This window comes from Sinohyriopsis cumingii, chromosome 12 (assembly GCF_028554795.1).
Source record: "Sinohyriopsis cumingii isolate HCF-2022 chromosome 12, ASM2855479v2, whole genome shotgun sequence".
Lineage (NCBI taxonomy): Eukaryota > Metazoa > Mollusca > Bivalvia > Unionida > Unionidae > Sinohyriopsis > Sinohyriopsis cumingii.
This window is the reverse complement of record NC_142972.1, coordinates 7,202,066-7,219,236: the sequence shown is the minus strand read 5'-3', so window position 1 is coordinate 7,219,236 and position 17,171 is coordinate 7,202,066. Positions and strand designations below refer to the sequence as shown.

General features: G+C 36.1%; 1 protein-coding gene across 1 annotated transcript; it reads right to left on the bottom strand.

Annotated features, from left to right (window-relative positions):
• Positions 1-441: 441 nt before the first annotated feature.
• On the bottom strand, positions 442-15,186 carry LOC149785964 (uncharacterized). The gene is made up of 3 exons (XM_089978131.1): positions 14,943-15,186; positions 10,073-10,406; positions 442-928 (listed from the first exon to the last, which is right to left on the bottom strand). The coding sequence occupies exons 1-3, from the start codon at positions 15,039-15,041 to the stop codon at positions 666-668; spliced, it is 696 nt and encodes a 231-aa protein (XP_089834257.1). The 5' UTR covers positions 15,042-15,186; the 3' UTR covers positions 442-665.
• Positions 15,187-17,171: the final 1,985 nt, after the last annotated feature.

The following is a 17,171-nucleotide window of genomic DNA, read 5'->3' as shown; positions in this document are numbered from 1 at the left end:
GGAACAACAAATAAATGCAACAAAAGGTGTCGTGGAGAATATTGTAAAAAACATAATTATCTTATAAAGAAAAATCCTCATGCTGGTCCACGAAGTTGTGTTGGATGTAGCAACGGCGTTAAAGGATTATATCAGATTTGCAAAAATTGCGGTGGAGATCGATACAGAAGTTTGATGAACTATTGCAGAAAAAGAAAGAACATAAATCCAAAACCACCATCAGGACTTGAATATTACTTGAAACATAGAACAAATAAAGATGAAACAGATGAGGAGAACGCGTTGAGAAATATTCATCAAACTTGATATGGTGGTAAAAATTTCTTTTGCAACATGAATAGCAGCAGAGAGGGTTCGTCTACAATCTTGTTTGGGACAAACAATAATCGTAGACGTGGTATGACCTATATGAACGAGCACGGATTTTTTTTTGGTCTAACACAAAGGTTTTGCTCGGGTAGTTTGGTCTGTTCACCCTCTCTGCTGCTTAACCCTATGCAGTCCCAAATCACTATAAACCGTCTTAAATCACTCTAAAGGATGTAAATACTTTGTGGGTTTCCCTTTCCTGGTTAACAAATATAGCAAATAAATATCACAGTCATGGATTATTTTGTAATGGTTAATTGTATTCCAGTTAAATCAACTTCAGTAGCAAATTTGTATTAACCAATCACAGAGGGCATATGTTCTGGTTTGGTACATTTTCCGTAGGTGGATACAAATGTGGCTGTCATGAGGTTGGGTCGACAGATGAAGGGAGCGCTGCACGGGCAATATGACGTGTCATCCGAGTTCACACTACATGTATCATTTTGCAACCCTAATCGTCTGCAGTAAATTCCATCTTGCAAGAAGTCATTCTGGCAACAGCAAAAGCCTGGAGGACACGTGTTGTTGAACCTATTCGTCATGTTGCAGGCAGGTCCTGAAAACATTTAAAACAATTATTCCTTGGAGTTATTGAATGAATGCTTTACTACTTAACATGACATTTACAGCAATAGTAAGTCAGGTACTCATATCGTTTTGGGAGCTTAATCTATATTTAGTAGAATGTCTTTCTACGCTATCACGCAGAGGCATTTTACTTTGGCCCAAGCATTCAATCTCTTCACCAATCCTTAGCTGTTTGGACAATAAGTTTCCTGCCTGTTCGTATCAGACGTTGACTAAGTATAGATAGTTTTACCTGCTATTTTGGTTTGTTTTGCTATCACGAAGGGCACTTACCAGATACTTTAATTGGTTTTATTCCAAGGGAAAATCGTGAAAGATCAAATGGTCAGAGAAAGAGACTTTATCAGTCTCTCGGACTTTATCAGTCTCTTAGTGTTCAGACTGATGGCTCAATATATTTGAAGGATAGTGATTTTTTGCAGGACTTGAAGGAAAGTGATCTTTTAAATGAATCGTGATTTTGATTTAAATTGTACGTCAGATGTCTTTTGTAAGTGAAACAAGCTTCATACGTGAGCGGTATTTCTGTTTTATCTCTTAAATATTCATCTCTGGTGTAGCAAAAACCAAACTGATTGTGACTGTAGATGGAAACATTATGGTGGGAATGATATTATTAATTTATTCTAAAAGCTTCTCACTCTCTTAATTACAAAGTTATTACAGTGATACTGGTTGTACAAAAATACTATCCCTGTTGGTTCCGTTTGCTGCATGTCAAGCCAGACCGACATTGGCAGTAATAGTATTTGGACGTGCTGGATGTGATGTCACAGAAATCGCATATATCTCCGTATTTCCAGCAGAAAATATGATTCTGAAGTTAATCCCATAGAACACAAAAGCACGTGACCAGTAATACAGAGTAAAATATAACGAAGCATATAAATACACTCTGATTCAATGTATCTTAATCATCACATATCTGTTTTTAGATGTGGATTGGCAATTATTTTTTTTTTCAAGATATATCGTATTTCCAGCGAGACATATCTTGGCATGAATTTGCAAGACTTTTCGAATGGAAATTAAAATTCATGGAGATCATGCATATCATATTGTTCATTAGAGTATGGCAGACAGACTGTGCCATTAGCCTTAAACTGTATAGTATGACAGACTGTGCCATTTGTCTTAAACTGTATGATATGACAGATAGACTGTGCCATTTGCCTTAAACTGTAAGGTATGACAGATAGACTGTGCCATTTGTCTTAAACTATATGATATAACAGACAGACTGTGCCATTTATCTTAAACTGTATGATATAACAGATAAACTGTGCCATTTGCCTTAAACTGTATGATATGACAGATAGACTGTGCCATTAGCCTTAAACTGTATAGTATGACAGACAGACTGTGTCATTTGCCTCAAACTGTATAGTATGACATATAAACTGTGCCATTTGCCTTAAGCTGTATGGTATAAAGATAGGCTGTGCCATTTGCCTTAAACTGTAAGGTATAACAGATAGACTGTGCCATTTGCCTTAAACTGTCTTATATGACAGACAGACTGTGTCATTAGCCTTAAAAGTGTATAGTATGACAGACAGACTGTGCCATTTGCCTTAAACTGCATGGTATGACAGATAGACTGCCATTTGCCTTAAACTGTACGGTATCACATATAGATTGTGCCATGAGCCTTAAACTGTATAGTGTGACATATAAGCTGTGTCAATTACCTTAAACTGTATGGTATAACAGATAGGCTGTGCCATTTGCCTTAAACTATATGGCTAAACAGGTAGACTGTGCCATTTGCCTTAAACTGTAAGGTATAACAGATAGACTGTGCCATTTGCCTTAAAGTGTATGATATGACAGACAGACTGTGCCATTTGCCTTAAACTGTATGGTATGACAGATAGACTGCCATTTGCCTTAAACTGTACGGTATCACATATAGATTGTGCCATGAGCCTTAAACTGTATAGTGTGACATATAAGCTGTGTCAATTGCCTTAAACTGTATGGTATAACAGATAGGCTGTGCCATTTGCCTTAAACTATATTTCTAAACAGGTAGACTGTGCCATTTGCCTTAAACTGTAAGGTATAACAGATAGACTGTGCCATTTGCCTTAAAGTGTATGATATGACAGACAGACTGTGTCATTAGCCTTAAAGTGTATAGTATGACAGACAGACTGTGCCATTTGCCTTAAAATGTATAGGATGACAGATAGACTGCCATTTGCCTTAAACTATATAGTATAGATAGAATGTGCCATTTGCCTTAAACTGTATGGTATGAGAGATAGGCTGTGCCATGTGCCTTAAACTGTATGGTATAACATGTAGTCTGTGCCATTTGCCTTAAACTGTATGGTATAACAGATAGACTGAGCCATTTGCCTTAAACTGTACGGTATGACATATAGACTGTGCCATTTGCCTTAAACTGTATGGTATGAAATATAAACTGTGCCATTTGCCTTAAACTGTATGGTATAACATATAGACTGTGCCATTTGCCTTAAAATGTATGGTATATCAGATAGACTGTGCCATTTGCCTTAAACTGTATGGTATAACAGATAGACTGTGCCATTTGCCTTAAACTATATAGTATAGATAGAATGTGCCATTTGCCTTAAACTGTATGGTATAACAGATAGACTGAGCCATTTGCCTTAAACTGTACGGTATGACATATAGACTGTGCCATTTGCCTTTAACTGTATGGTATGACATACAGAATGTGCCATTTGCCTTTAACTGTATGGTATAACAGATAGACTGTGCCATTTGCCTGAAACTGTATCGCTAAACAGGTAGACTGTGCCATTTGCCTTAAACTGTAAGATATAACAGATCGACTGTGTCATTTGCCTTAAACTGTATGGTATAACAGATAGACTGTACCAGTTGCCTTAAACTGTATGGTATAACAAATAGACTGTGTCATTTGCCTTAAACTGTATGGTATAACACGTAGACATTGAGTATTGCCTAAAACTGTATGGTATAACAGGTAGACTGTGAGCGTTGCCTAAAACTGTATGGTATATAAAAATGACTGTAAGAGTTGCCTAAAACTGTATGGCTAAACAGATAGACTGTGCCATTTGCCTTAAACTGTATGGTATAGCAAACAGACTTTGCCATTTGCCTTAAGCTGTATGGCATAACAGAAAAACTGCACCATTTGCCGAAAACGGTGTGGTATAACAGATAGACTGTGAGAGTTGCCTAAAACTGCATGGTATAGCAGACAGACTCTGCCAGTTGCTTAAATTGTCTAAGAAGTCTTCATTCTGCAGTCCTTAAGTGATGAAGTTGGAGCAGAAATATTTTTATAAAAAGAAATACATAACATATAGAGTTTAAACTTTTGACATTAAAGACAAATTAAGATATCTTCCTTATTTTGCTTTTGTATCTAACACGTGTCAGCCAGTGATCGCAATTTACATAAGTCGTGAGTGATTCAAGTCTTGATGGAACGTTAAATATGCAAGATGTATTGGTCAAGATGTATTGGCCTTCTTGCTTGCTCACAAAGATAATTACATTTTATTGTTACTAAAAGCATGTTGCTCTGGCAACATGAAATTTCTCTCCACATTTTTAGTTACTCTGCGAAGTCATTTCAGGAGGTATTTTTATTCACATTCCACCTAAGGCTGATGGAAGGTACAGCGAAATAGGAGTTATAAAAAGTTCTTTTTATTGTGTCAAACCAAGCAATTAAGGTAATTTAAAAATATGCACATGTTCTGACACAATTCCGCAAAAAAACGACAAAAATCTTATTGATTAAAGGATTGCATAATGTCCCTCAGTCTCTGTAAATTTCGTGTCATGTCCCTCAGTCTCTGTAAATTTCGAGTCATGTCCCTCAGTCTCGGTAAATTCGAGTCATGTCCCTGAGTCTCAGTAAATTTAGTGTCATGTCCCTCAGTCTCGGTAACTTCGAGCCATGTCCCTCAGTCTCAGTAAATTTAGTGTCATGTTCCTCAGTCTCGGTAAATTCGAGTTATGTCCCTCAGTCTCAGTAAATTTAGTGTCATGTCCCTCAGTCTCAGTAAATTTAGTGTCATGTCCCTCAGTCTCAGTTAATTTCGAGTCATGTCCCTCAGTCTCGGTAAATTTCGTGCCATGTCCCTCACTCTCGGTAAATTCGAGTCATGTCCCTCAGTCTCGGTAAATTCGAGTGCAAAATTTTAGGTCTAGCTAAAAACATTTCCAAATAGGTATGTAATTGGTTGCGCAAAGATATCATGAAAAGGAAAAGAACTAAATTTTTAGTGGATCCATTTATTACCATGGCTTTTTTTCTATTGTGGTTTAACTTTTACAACGGAAAAATATTTTACTTTGAACTTGAGTTCGGCTGCTTTCAAATTTTGGAGAATACATACAGATCAGTGTAAAAAACGGAAAGACTGAGAAATCACAACATCTTATATTTAATATATATTTATCGCAAAAGCTGATATAATGTTTTCTAACATAAATTTAGTCTGCTAAACTATGATTGCTTTTATAGGATATAATCAAATCAAAACATGAAATTAAGAATCTCGCGTTTTTACATGGGCTCATCGATGTCTTAATAAACCCTGTTTAATTTTGTAGTAAGTGGAATAACTTGCAATACTAATCATCACGAGACTAAACCGTAAAAAAGAAATAAAGCAATCAAATACTGGTCGTTACAAATCACAGTACAAATGGAAGGACTGGAATCCAAGATAAATGCCAAACACAAAAAAAGCAGTTAAAATCATTTACATCTGAAAGCAGATTGTATAATAAGGGGAGAAGGTGTGATATTCGATGTGACCAAAAATTACACACCTAGTTCTGAAATACAAGATAGAATTTGAAATGAGTTCATGGATGTACAACCGATAGAGGTTCTTAATCATTGATCAGTCTTTGCCCTAGATTTGATAATTGTTATTTCTCAAACATTGCTCTTTGTTGATATGATGAAGGAAGAGTAAGGTAGTCAAATGTATATGACTCATAGAGATAGAGAATTACAGGTATTGAAAATTCTAAATTTAAATCAAAGTTTAAATTCACCGTTTACATTTCACATTAAAAATGATTTCAAATGTATAATGACTATTTGAACAATTTCCAGAACGAAGCTGCTCTCTAAACAAAAATGAAGCATATTGAAATGCAACACAACTAAAACAGTAATAAAAGACCTTCAACTCCACGCCATCCATAAGTAATAAAAGACCTTCAACTCCACGCCATCCATAAGTAATAAAAGACCTTCAACTCCACGCCATCCATAAGTAATAAAAGACCTTCAACTCCACGCCATCCATAAGTAATAAAAGACCTTCAACTCCACGCCATCCATAAGTAATAAAAGACCTTCAACTCCAGACCATCCATAAGTAATAAAAGACCTTCAACTCCAGGCCATCCATAAGTAATAAAAGACCTTCAACTCCACGCCATCTATAAGTAATAAAAGACCTTCAACTCCACGCCATCCATAAGTAATAAAAGACCTTCAACTCCAGACCATCCATAAGTAATAAAAGACCTTCAACTCCACGCCATCTATAAGTAATAAAAGACCTTCAACTCCACGCCATCCATAAGTAATAAAAGACCTTCAACTCCAGACCATCCATAAGTAATAAAAGACCTTCAACTCCACGCCATCTATAAGTAATAAAAGACCTTCAACTCCAGGCCATCCATAAGTAATAAAAGACCTTCAACTCCACGCCATCTATAAGTAATAAAAGACCTTCAACTCCACGCCATCCATAAGTAATAAAAGACCTTCAACTGCAGGCCATCCATAAGTAATAAAAGACCTTCAACTCCACGCCATCCATAAGTAATAAAAGACCTTCAACTCCAGACCATCCATAAGTAATAAAAGACCTTCAACTCCAGGCCATCCATAAGTAATAAAAGACCTTCAACTCCACGCCATCCGTAAGTAATAAAAGACCTTCAACTCCAGACCATCCATAAGTAATAAAAGACCTTCAACTCCAGGCCATCCATAAGTAATAAAAGACCTTCAACTCCAGGCCATACATAAGTAATAAAAGACCTTCAACTCCAGGCCATCCATAAGTAATAAAAGACCTTCAACTCCACGCCATACATAAGTAATAAATGACCTTCAACTCCAGGCCATACATAAGTAATAAAAGACCTTCAACTCCACGCCATACACAAGTAATAAAATACCTTCAACTCCATGCCATCCATAAGTAATAAAAGACCTTCAACTCCAGGCCATCCATAAGTAATAAAAGACCTTCAACTCCAGGCCATACACAAGTAATAAAATACCTTCAACTCCACGCCATCCATAAGTAATAAAAGACCTTCAGCTCCAGGTCATACATAAGTAATAAATGACCTTTAACTCCAGGCCATACATAAGTAATAAATGACCTTCAACTCCATGCCATACATAAGTAATAACAGACCTTCAACTCCAGGCCATACATAAGTAATAAAAGACCTTCAACTCCAGGCCATACATACGTAATAAATGACCTTCAACTCCAGGCCATGCATAAGTAATAAAAGACCTTCAACTCCAGGCCATCCATAAATAATAAAAGACCTTCAGCTCCAGGCCATACATACGTAATACAGGCTTTCAACTCCTGGCCATACATAAGTAATAAATGACCTTTAACTCCATGCCATGCATAAGGGCAACATAGAAATAACAGACCTGCAGCTCCAATCCAAACATAAAGCTAACAGGGTACAAGCAAATACAAACCATTTAACGGCAACACAGTATTACGACTATATGGTCTCAAATTAAGTAACAGAAAAACAAAATCAGCAGGTTTTGTAACAAATAAACAAATAATTTAATTCTTTAATTCACAAAGTGAAAATTTAAGAGGAACCTACATTATTGTGAAATAATTCCAGATAATCCTTAATGCTCTATCACAAGTCCAAAAGAATAGAAGGTTTCGAGTGAATTCCAGTACTAAAGGTGCTGATGTACTAATAGTCTTGAACTTACCGAGGTACCAGTCGTCTTGCTGTATGACAATGTAATAATCCAGAATGTCTTTGAATGAATTCACAATAATCCCAAAGTAATGGTTTAACCCTAAATGCCAATGAGCAGTTTTTAATTCCAATGAATAATTTTAAGAAATAATTCGTCTCAAATTATATCTCAACACAACCAACAGTGCTTCCACAATGACTGATATTAGAATGGGAATTACGATTTTGTTTACAACTTCAGCCTTATATAAAAACCCAAGACACAATATGAAGACCAGGATCTGGGTTAAAAGTTTGCTTCTAGAACATTCTTTTTTTGTAAATAGGGTAAGACCTTTAACTCAAAAAACAGTAAACAACTTATTTATAAACTTAAAAGGCAAAAGTCAGGTTAACGTTAGACGTTCAAAGAGACAAACCAAGGTCCTGAACGCATGTTGTTTACAAATGATCATTTTCGTAGAATACGATCTACAGTCAGGGACAAAAGTTATCCATGTAATATTTTGTCTACAAGTTACCCTTACAATCTGTTATATATATATATATATATATATATATATATATATATATATATATATATATATATATATATATATATATATATATATATATATATATATATATATATAATCTGTATTGATTATTGACTTTACCTCATGATTTCATGCTATGCTATTGATATTTGATGTTTACTTCAAAATATCCATTCCTACCATAACATCCGATGCAGAATCAGTCATATTGTTATGATTCTGCTTTTATTTGAATGATTTGTTATTTAAATTGTTCACTGGAATTAAGAAGTGCTCAGTAATATTTCGGACTAAACCATCAGTTTGGGATTACCGTGAATTCATTCAAGGACAGTTTAGACGATATCATTGTGACACATCCAGATTGTTGGCCCAACAGCACATTATAGGCTAGTGGCACATTAGGACGTTCAATATTGTCATTTATTCGAAACACCACTGGAATTCTTTTTTGGAATCCTGTACACTTGGACTTGTGATAGGTCATTTAGGATCATTATGGATTGTTTGGGATTTACGTTGCAATAATGTCATTTCTTTAAAATATTTTCGCTTTGTGTAGTAGGGAAATAAATTATTTGTTGAATTTTACAAAACGTTTGGTTTTCGATCTTTTCTGTTACTTAGTTTAAGACCATAGAGTCGTAACAAATCCACAGTCATGGATAAAGTTAAACACACGGTATATATACAAATAACAAAAGTAAAACAAATCTTTACCTCCAAGGCAACATAATAATAAAAGACCTTCAACTCCAAGCCATATATAAAGGCAATATAGCAATAAAATACCTTCAATTCCAAGTCACATATAAAGGAAACATAGTACAAGGAAACCTTCAGATCCAGGCCATTTATAAAGGAAACATAGTACAAGAAAACCTTCAGATCCAGGCCATTTATAAAGGAAATATAGTACAAGGAAACCTTCAGATCCAGGTCATATATAAAGGAAACATAGTACAATAAAACCTTCAGATCCAGGCCATATATAAAGGAAACATAGTACAAGAAAACCTTCAGATCCAGGCCATATATAAAGGAAACATAGTACAAGAAAACCTTCAGATCCAGGCCATTTATAAAGGAAACATAGTACAAGAAAACCTTCAGATCCAGGCCATATGTCAAGTGTTGTTCTTGTCAGTGTATCATCTGGGTCTAATCTATAAAGTGTTTGAAACACGGGGCTAATACAGGCAAATTCATTTCGTAGCCATTTAGCAATGGAACAAAAATGAACTCTCGCACTTTCTCGTCATTTGTGATATTGAATATGCCACAGAATGAACACTGGATACAAATATTCGTACAAATCAATAGTAAATATCAGCAGCATAGCAGGTCCAACCTCCACCGGACGTACTAAGATAAAAATAATTAAAAAATGTCTCAAGCTGACGTTGACTTTTGCTTTCAACATACTTTGTAAAGAAGGCCCTTGACAAAAGTAAGTTTTAGGATTCGAATCAATCACCCAACAATCGGGCTCTGCGTGTTCAGGGATGTGTTGCCAGCGGTTTCACCGTGGCCATCTTGTGTGGATGGTTCACTAGCTTGTTCGTGCGTGCTTATTGAAAATGTAATGCCACCTGTCGTAATATCGCTGGACATCGTGTCGGTGCTGTTCCATACGTTAAAAGGGACACCTAATTTGGAAGTTGTTGTGGTGGTTGCTGCAGTCGTGTTGTTGATGACTTTATCCCTGCGACATGTTCCATACAGTGAATTCAAATGACCCGCTATGTTTGGCTTGCAGTAAAGTCCGTCGTGGCATGGGCAGTCGAATGAGGAGGAACGGGTGCTACAGTGGTCCCCCTCGTATCCGATCTTCTTGCAGTATATGATGTGAATTTGGAAATCGTCCCTGGCACAGCAAAAGCCATCAGTACAGGATTCAAAACGGCTGCTCATGTTACAGGTCACCTGTGGCAAAGAAATAAATTCAGTTATATTTGTCTTTTCTCCGTTTCTAAATTATAAATCAAATGCGAATATTTTTAGAACGTTTAGCTTTAAGACAGATATTATCAAGCTCCCGTTATAAGCTACCAAAATAAAAGGGTTGAGTGTGTGTTTGTTTCTTGTTTTATGTAAATTAAGAGCGAAATGAAAATATTTAATCTTATGTGATGCATCGGCATGAAAAATCAACGATTTTGTATCATTCAACTAAACTGAGCAAAACAACGATTCGCTATCATTCAAATGAACGGGAAATACGACGATTCGATATAATTCGACTGAACTGACCTAAACAGCGGTTGGGTATCATTCGACTAAATTGTGCAATACAGCGATTATGTATCATTCGACTGAATTGATCAATTCAACTGTTTGGTATCATTTTACTGAATTGATCAATTCAACTGTTTGGTATCATTTTACTAAATTGATCAATTCACCTGTTTGGTATCATTTTACTGAATTGATCCATTCATCTGTTTGGTATCATTTTACTGAATTGATCAATTCATTTGTTTGGTATCATTTTACTGAATTCATCAATTCATCTGTTTGTTATCATTTTACTGAATTGATCCATTCAACTGTTTGGTATCATTTAATGAATTCAGCAATTCAACTGTTGGGTATCATTTTACTGAATTCAACTGCTGGGTATCATTTTACTGAATTCAACTGCTGGGTATCATTTTACTGAATTCACCTGTTGGGTATCATTTTATTGAATTCAACTGTTGGGTATCATTTTACTGAATTCAGCTGTTGGGTATCATTTTACTGAATTCAGCTGTTGGGTATCATTTTACTGAATTCAACTGTTGGGTATCATTTTACTGAATTCAACTGTTGGGTATCATTTTACTGAATTCAGCTGTTGGGTATCATTTTACTGAATTCAACTGTTGGGTATCATTTTACTGAATTCAGATGTTGGGTGTCATTTTACTGAATTCAGCTGTTGGGTATCATTTTACTGAATTCAACTGTTGGGTATCATTTTACTGAATTCAGCTGTTGGGTATCATTTTACTGAATTCAGCTGTTGGGTATCATTTTACTGAATTCAGCTGTTGGGTATCATTTTACTGAATTCAGCTGTTGGGTATCATTTTACTGAATTCAGAAGTTGGGTGTCATTTTACTGAATTCAGCTGTTGGGTATCATTTTACTGAATTCAGCTGTTGGGTATCATTTTACTGAATTCAACTGTTGGGTATCATTTTACTGAATTCAGCTGTTGGGTATCATTTTACTGAATTCAACTGTTGGGTATCATTTTACTGAATTCAGCTGTTGGGTATCATTTTACTGAATTCAACTGTTGGGTATCATTTTACTGAATTATCATTTTACTGAATTCAACTGTTGGGTATCATTTTACTGAATTCAACTGTTGGGTATCATTTTACTGAATTCAGCTGTTGGGTATCATTTTACTGAATTCAGCTGTTGGGTATCATTTTACTGAATTCAACTGTTGGGTATCATTTTACTGAATTAAGCTGTTGGGTATCATTTTACTGAATTCAGATGTTGGGTGTCATTTTACTGAATTCAGCTGTTGGGTATCATTTTACTGAATTCAGCTGTTGGGTATCATTTTACTGAATTCAACTGTTGGGTATCATTTTACTGAATTCAGCTGTTGGGTATCATTTTACTGAATTCAGCTGTTGGGTATCATTTTACTGAATTCAACTGTTGGGTATCATTTTACTGAATTCAGCTGTTGGGTATCATTTTACTGAATTCATCAATATGCTTAATGTTAGTAAATCAGGATCTAAAGAATCGGGAAATGGTCTGACACGTGGTTTTTGGTTTGACACGTGGTTTTTGGTTTGACACGTGGTTTTATCAAAATGGTATAAGATGACAGCTTAACGCAATATTGCTCATTTAAAATATGTTAGATATTCTGCATCGATTAAAATAACAAACAAACAACAATAAATAAATAAATAAATAAAGTTTAGTTAATTCCATCATACCCTAGGATATATCAAGATGGAAATTAAGTTTGTATAGATCCTGTCAGGAATAAAACGGTATTATTACCAATTTGGTTGTATTTTATTTCATCTATGAAAACATACTATGCGTATATTCGAAATGTTTGTATGAAGTTCTTCACCCATTCTTTATGGCTGGGTCAATCTTTCTATTATGGAATAGGCAATCGTTTAAATTTGTTAATGTTTTGCTTGATTTTTGGAGGGGTGGGTTGAAAACAGGATAATTCTTAACAGTCACGTCTGAATTTCATTTGCCCCGACCATAAGCCAGTCTTTTGGGCTGCCATCTTATTCAATTATTTACTTCATCATATGTTTCGGCAATCAACAGTTTTTCCAGTTTTAACATGTCATATGTTTACATGTTCAATATGTCTGATGTTTTCATGTTCAACATGTCTGATGTTTACATTTTTAACATATCAGATTTGTGCAATTAATTTTACAAGAGTTATTGCCCTCTGTTTTGGAATACTCTGGGCACAACGTTATATACAATGTGAACTAGCTGCAACAAAACATCAAGAATTACAAAACAATGCGGGACTCCGGATTGCCGAGTGGTGTAAAGCGCTCGCCTTTAGCGATCACTGTCATCTCACCTCTGTCCACTGTGGGTATGTGAGAAAGCATGCCAGTAGTTTCCCATTTGGTCGGTAGTTCTTACATCCCCCCACCCCCCAGGTTCTTCCTCAACCAGCCATATTTGCCGCCATGTACAGCCTCTCATGCGCAGCAAACTGGCTTGAACCCCAAACATAAGTTAAAATAAAATAATTCATTAACTTTTAAAATATTCGCTATATTCAAAAATAGGCTAAATTTGAGGTCTTTGCATACCGATGTTTTTTCTATATTTATTACAAAACTAGTGATGTATTCAGAAATATTTTGTAATTCCTTGTGAATATAATGCCAACTAGTACTTCCACAAATATATGTACTGTCATGAATCGTGGATAAAAATGTATACATTCATAACGGCAGCATTCTCGACATACAGAAGTTGCCAAGTAATGCAAGAGTTAAGAACCTTCGAGCAAACCAAATTGAAGTCAGGTCAAATACCATGCCGATTTCAGGCAAATGGCAGAACGGTATTGAGTAATCAGTTATCTTATATTACAGTTCAGTTGAGTTCTTATATTACAGTCAAGTTCTGTTTTTTCTTTGCTCATAATCCGAACTTGTCATAGAGCGCACAAATGTACTATAATATAATTATCTTGAACAGTTTTGAACTACTCACTAGAAAATTCAAATAGTAATGGATGCAAGTCATCCAGAAGGGATGTGTTGATTAGTAATAATACTATGAGTAAGATCCATCCATCCATCAGTCCGTCCGTCCGTACATACATACATACATACACACACATGCATACATACATACATATATAAATACATACACACACATACATACATGCATGCACGCACGCACGCACATACACACATACATACATACATGCATACATACATACATACATACACACATGCATACATACATACATACACTCACGCACGCACGCACACATTGCTTGCTTGCTTGATTGATTGATTGATCGATTGATTGATTGATTGTTTGGTTGATATAAACGTTCATCACGTTACCATCATTTATCTGCATTTAAAAGCTTTATATACATACAAGCGCTACTAACTCTAACTGGCCCTTATAAGGTACATCGAATGATAATGATAAATTTGTAGCTTTATAACGGACAGATTAAAGCGTAATTCCAATACATTTATTCTTATTTGAAAGGAATGAAAACCATTGTACAGGTCCGAGAAACAAATTATTGTTTATTGGGAAGAAATGGGCAAGGTGGTGATGGTGGGAATTACTGTAGTGTTACTTGTAGGTTTAAGAAATAGAACCCCGAGTGGGGTCAATATTCAAACAAAGATTTGTGTGAAATAATGCACATGTTATAAGAAAAGGGTATCAATACACAGCTTTAATGCCCGGATTAGAAGAAAAAGGTGTCAATTTTTAGCTTTATAAGCATCCTATGTCATTCGAATTTCTTTTCAAAATCAAAGCAGTTGGTTCCATTATCTCTTGTTGAGTTTAAGAACAGAATTCAAACTTACAATGTGCAGACAGATGTTCAGGTGCCCAAAATATTTCGATTGGATTTGAAAACTTTATTCTACGTGTGGCTATCTATAAACAGTGTGATTTGGTAAAACACACTTGCTAAGGTATCAAGTTTTAATTTACCTATAAAAAACAAGCAAACAAAAAAACGGGCACCCACACTTTTTTGTGTTGCACATTCAGTACGATTTCGCTGAATAACATTTTTGGGAAAGTAAGTAATGGCTGACTATTTTGAGAGAGAGAGAGAGAGAGAGAGAGAGAGAGATCTATTCTACCAATAATACTAAATTCCCCGTTTAAAAATTAAATATATCCAAAATTAACTTTCATCAGTATGCGATCGAGACAAAGTTGATTGGTCAGGTTAACTCTACCTGTTCAAGAGATGGTGCCACCAGAATAGCCGCCATAAATAGGCCACATACAAGCATCGCTGGATTCTTAGCTCTCCGTGGTAAAGTTGAAAGAAACATGCGGTAAGTACCAAGTACAGCTGTTTTATGCGCAAGATTAGGTCTGTGTTGTTTTTGTTGATCAGTTCAGTACACCACCTTGTCCGAGTCTCTCTGCACTGAAATGTCGTGAGACTTGGGGTGAAGGACTGTCTATTGTACCAAGGCAACGTCGTCTTATCTGGAACCATTTCAAACGTGACGTGTTTATCATCAGGAATGTTAGGCTTATGGCGGACAGTGGTTACATGTAAGATCAAGTCCTTATGAGGACAGTAAACGTCAATGAGTAATTTATCAGAGTATGATTGTAACTTCAATATAAAACAGAGGATGCCAATTACCTATATTCATAAAACATTTTTGTCACCAGACAAATTGACCGGCCCTTTATTTAATGAACAATATATAATAATACAGCGATACATTTCCAGAAATTCATGTTCGTGCACTTCCAACCGCCACCTATTACTCAAAATACACTCGAGGCCGGGACCACTTATTTTCGTAACTTTATTACTTCTGAAAATATAATCGAGTTGAAATATTTTTAAATATTATTGTACAAATATTTTGCGCAAGGCCCAACAGTGTGCGGATAATTTTACACTGTAAATGAAACCTCTGTATTTCTTGCCTTACTAAATAAAACTTAGCCGTGCTAGAGTTATATTGAAAAACTACTAAACAAACAAATGGAGCATTTTCCATTGTGATAAAATTTCTATACAAACAAATGGAGCATTTTAACAATGCGAGAAAATTACTATACAAGCTAATGGAGCATTTTTAACATTGCGAGAAAATTACTACACAAGGTAATGGAGTATTTCACACTTCGAGAATACTACTACACAAACATAAATACAAGATACCTTGGATCGATTCGATGTAAGTAGTGAACAGGGATAAACTAGCGTCAATGGGACTTACCATTAAAAACCCCCCTGGGACAATCTAGCGTCAATGGAAATTTAACATGGGAATAAATCGTGGGACTGTCTAGCGTCAAGGGAAAATGGAACAGGGTCGGGACCCTATTTTAATAAGGTCCCGACCTGATGGGTCTATGGAAAATGGAACAGGTGAAAATTGAAACAGGGAGGGGGTCTCTATTTTTTTTAAAAAAAAAATATAAAAAATATAAAAAAGGTAGGCAATTGAAAGTCTATCTCTTTTCGAGAGATTGGAGTGGCCCTGAAAAGGGCCTTTGGGTTTATGTTAATATGCCCTTAACATAAAGGGCATCTGTGACATCTTCTTCTTGTCCTTAGGCTGCGCCTGACTGCAGGACCATAGATTAAGACTCTTTTGAGGCATCCTTGACGCTCCACATAGACTCTTCGCATCCACAGGCTGGTGTCTGTCCTGTGGATAACTGTCCAGTTGGATCGGACATACATTGGTATGTCCGTCCTGAACATCATCGAAGACACAAGGGTTGAAGATTGTACGTCGGTCCGCATGTTGAGGCGCCGAGAACAGGTGAATCAATGCAGTGAACTGCGCTTATTTATAGGGAGAGAAAGATTGAAACGAACTGAGTTCGTTGACCAATCCAAACACGCGTTACAAAATTCAGTCAGTCCGCATCCAATCCGAAGAGAGTAGTCTGTGACGTCACGTGGCCTATATAGATTCGTTACCAACTGTGCGCAGTCAATTCATGCGACAGTTTTTCAACATGACGGAAACTCAGAAAACGATAAATTGGGGTGCACCAGCAGTGGAGACCACCCAAGGGAACCCGGACTTACTTTCAGAAGAGGTGAATTGGGATTTTGTGGATTTTCTTACCTCGCAAGAATTTGTTCCGGAACCTTCGTCACCTTCTTCATTATCGTACGTGGAGAATTTTAGACAGAGACAGAAAGAAGAATTGGAGAAATTTATACAACAGCAATAGGAAGCGGAACAAGCTTTTCTTCTACAGCAACAACAGCAAGAAGAAGAGGTAAGAAAAAAACAACAACAACAAGAAGCAGCAGCAAAGAAACAAGGGTGTGAAAATCAAACGGTCACGGTATTGTTAGACATTTTAGCGGAGTTAAGAAGTCTGAAACAAATGTATCAGACTTATTTATTACGACCGAAGAGAATACGACCTTCCCGAGCTAAACACTCCAACCCTGTGACTAAGCCTACCGTGCC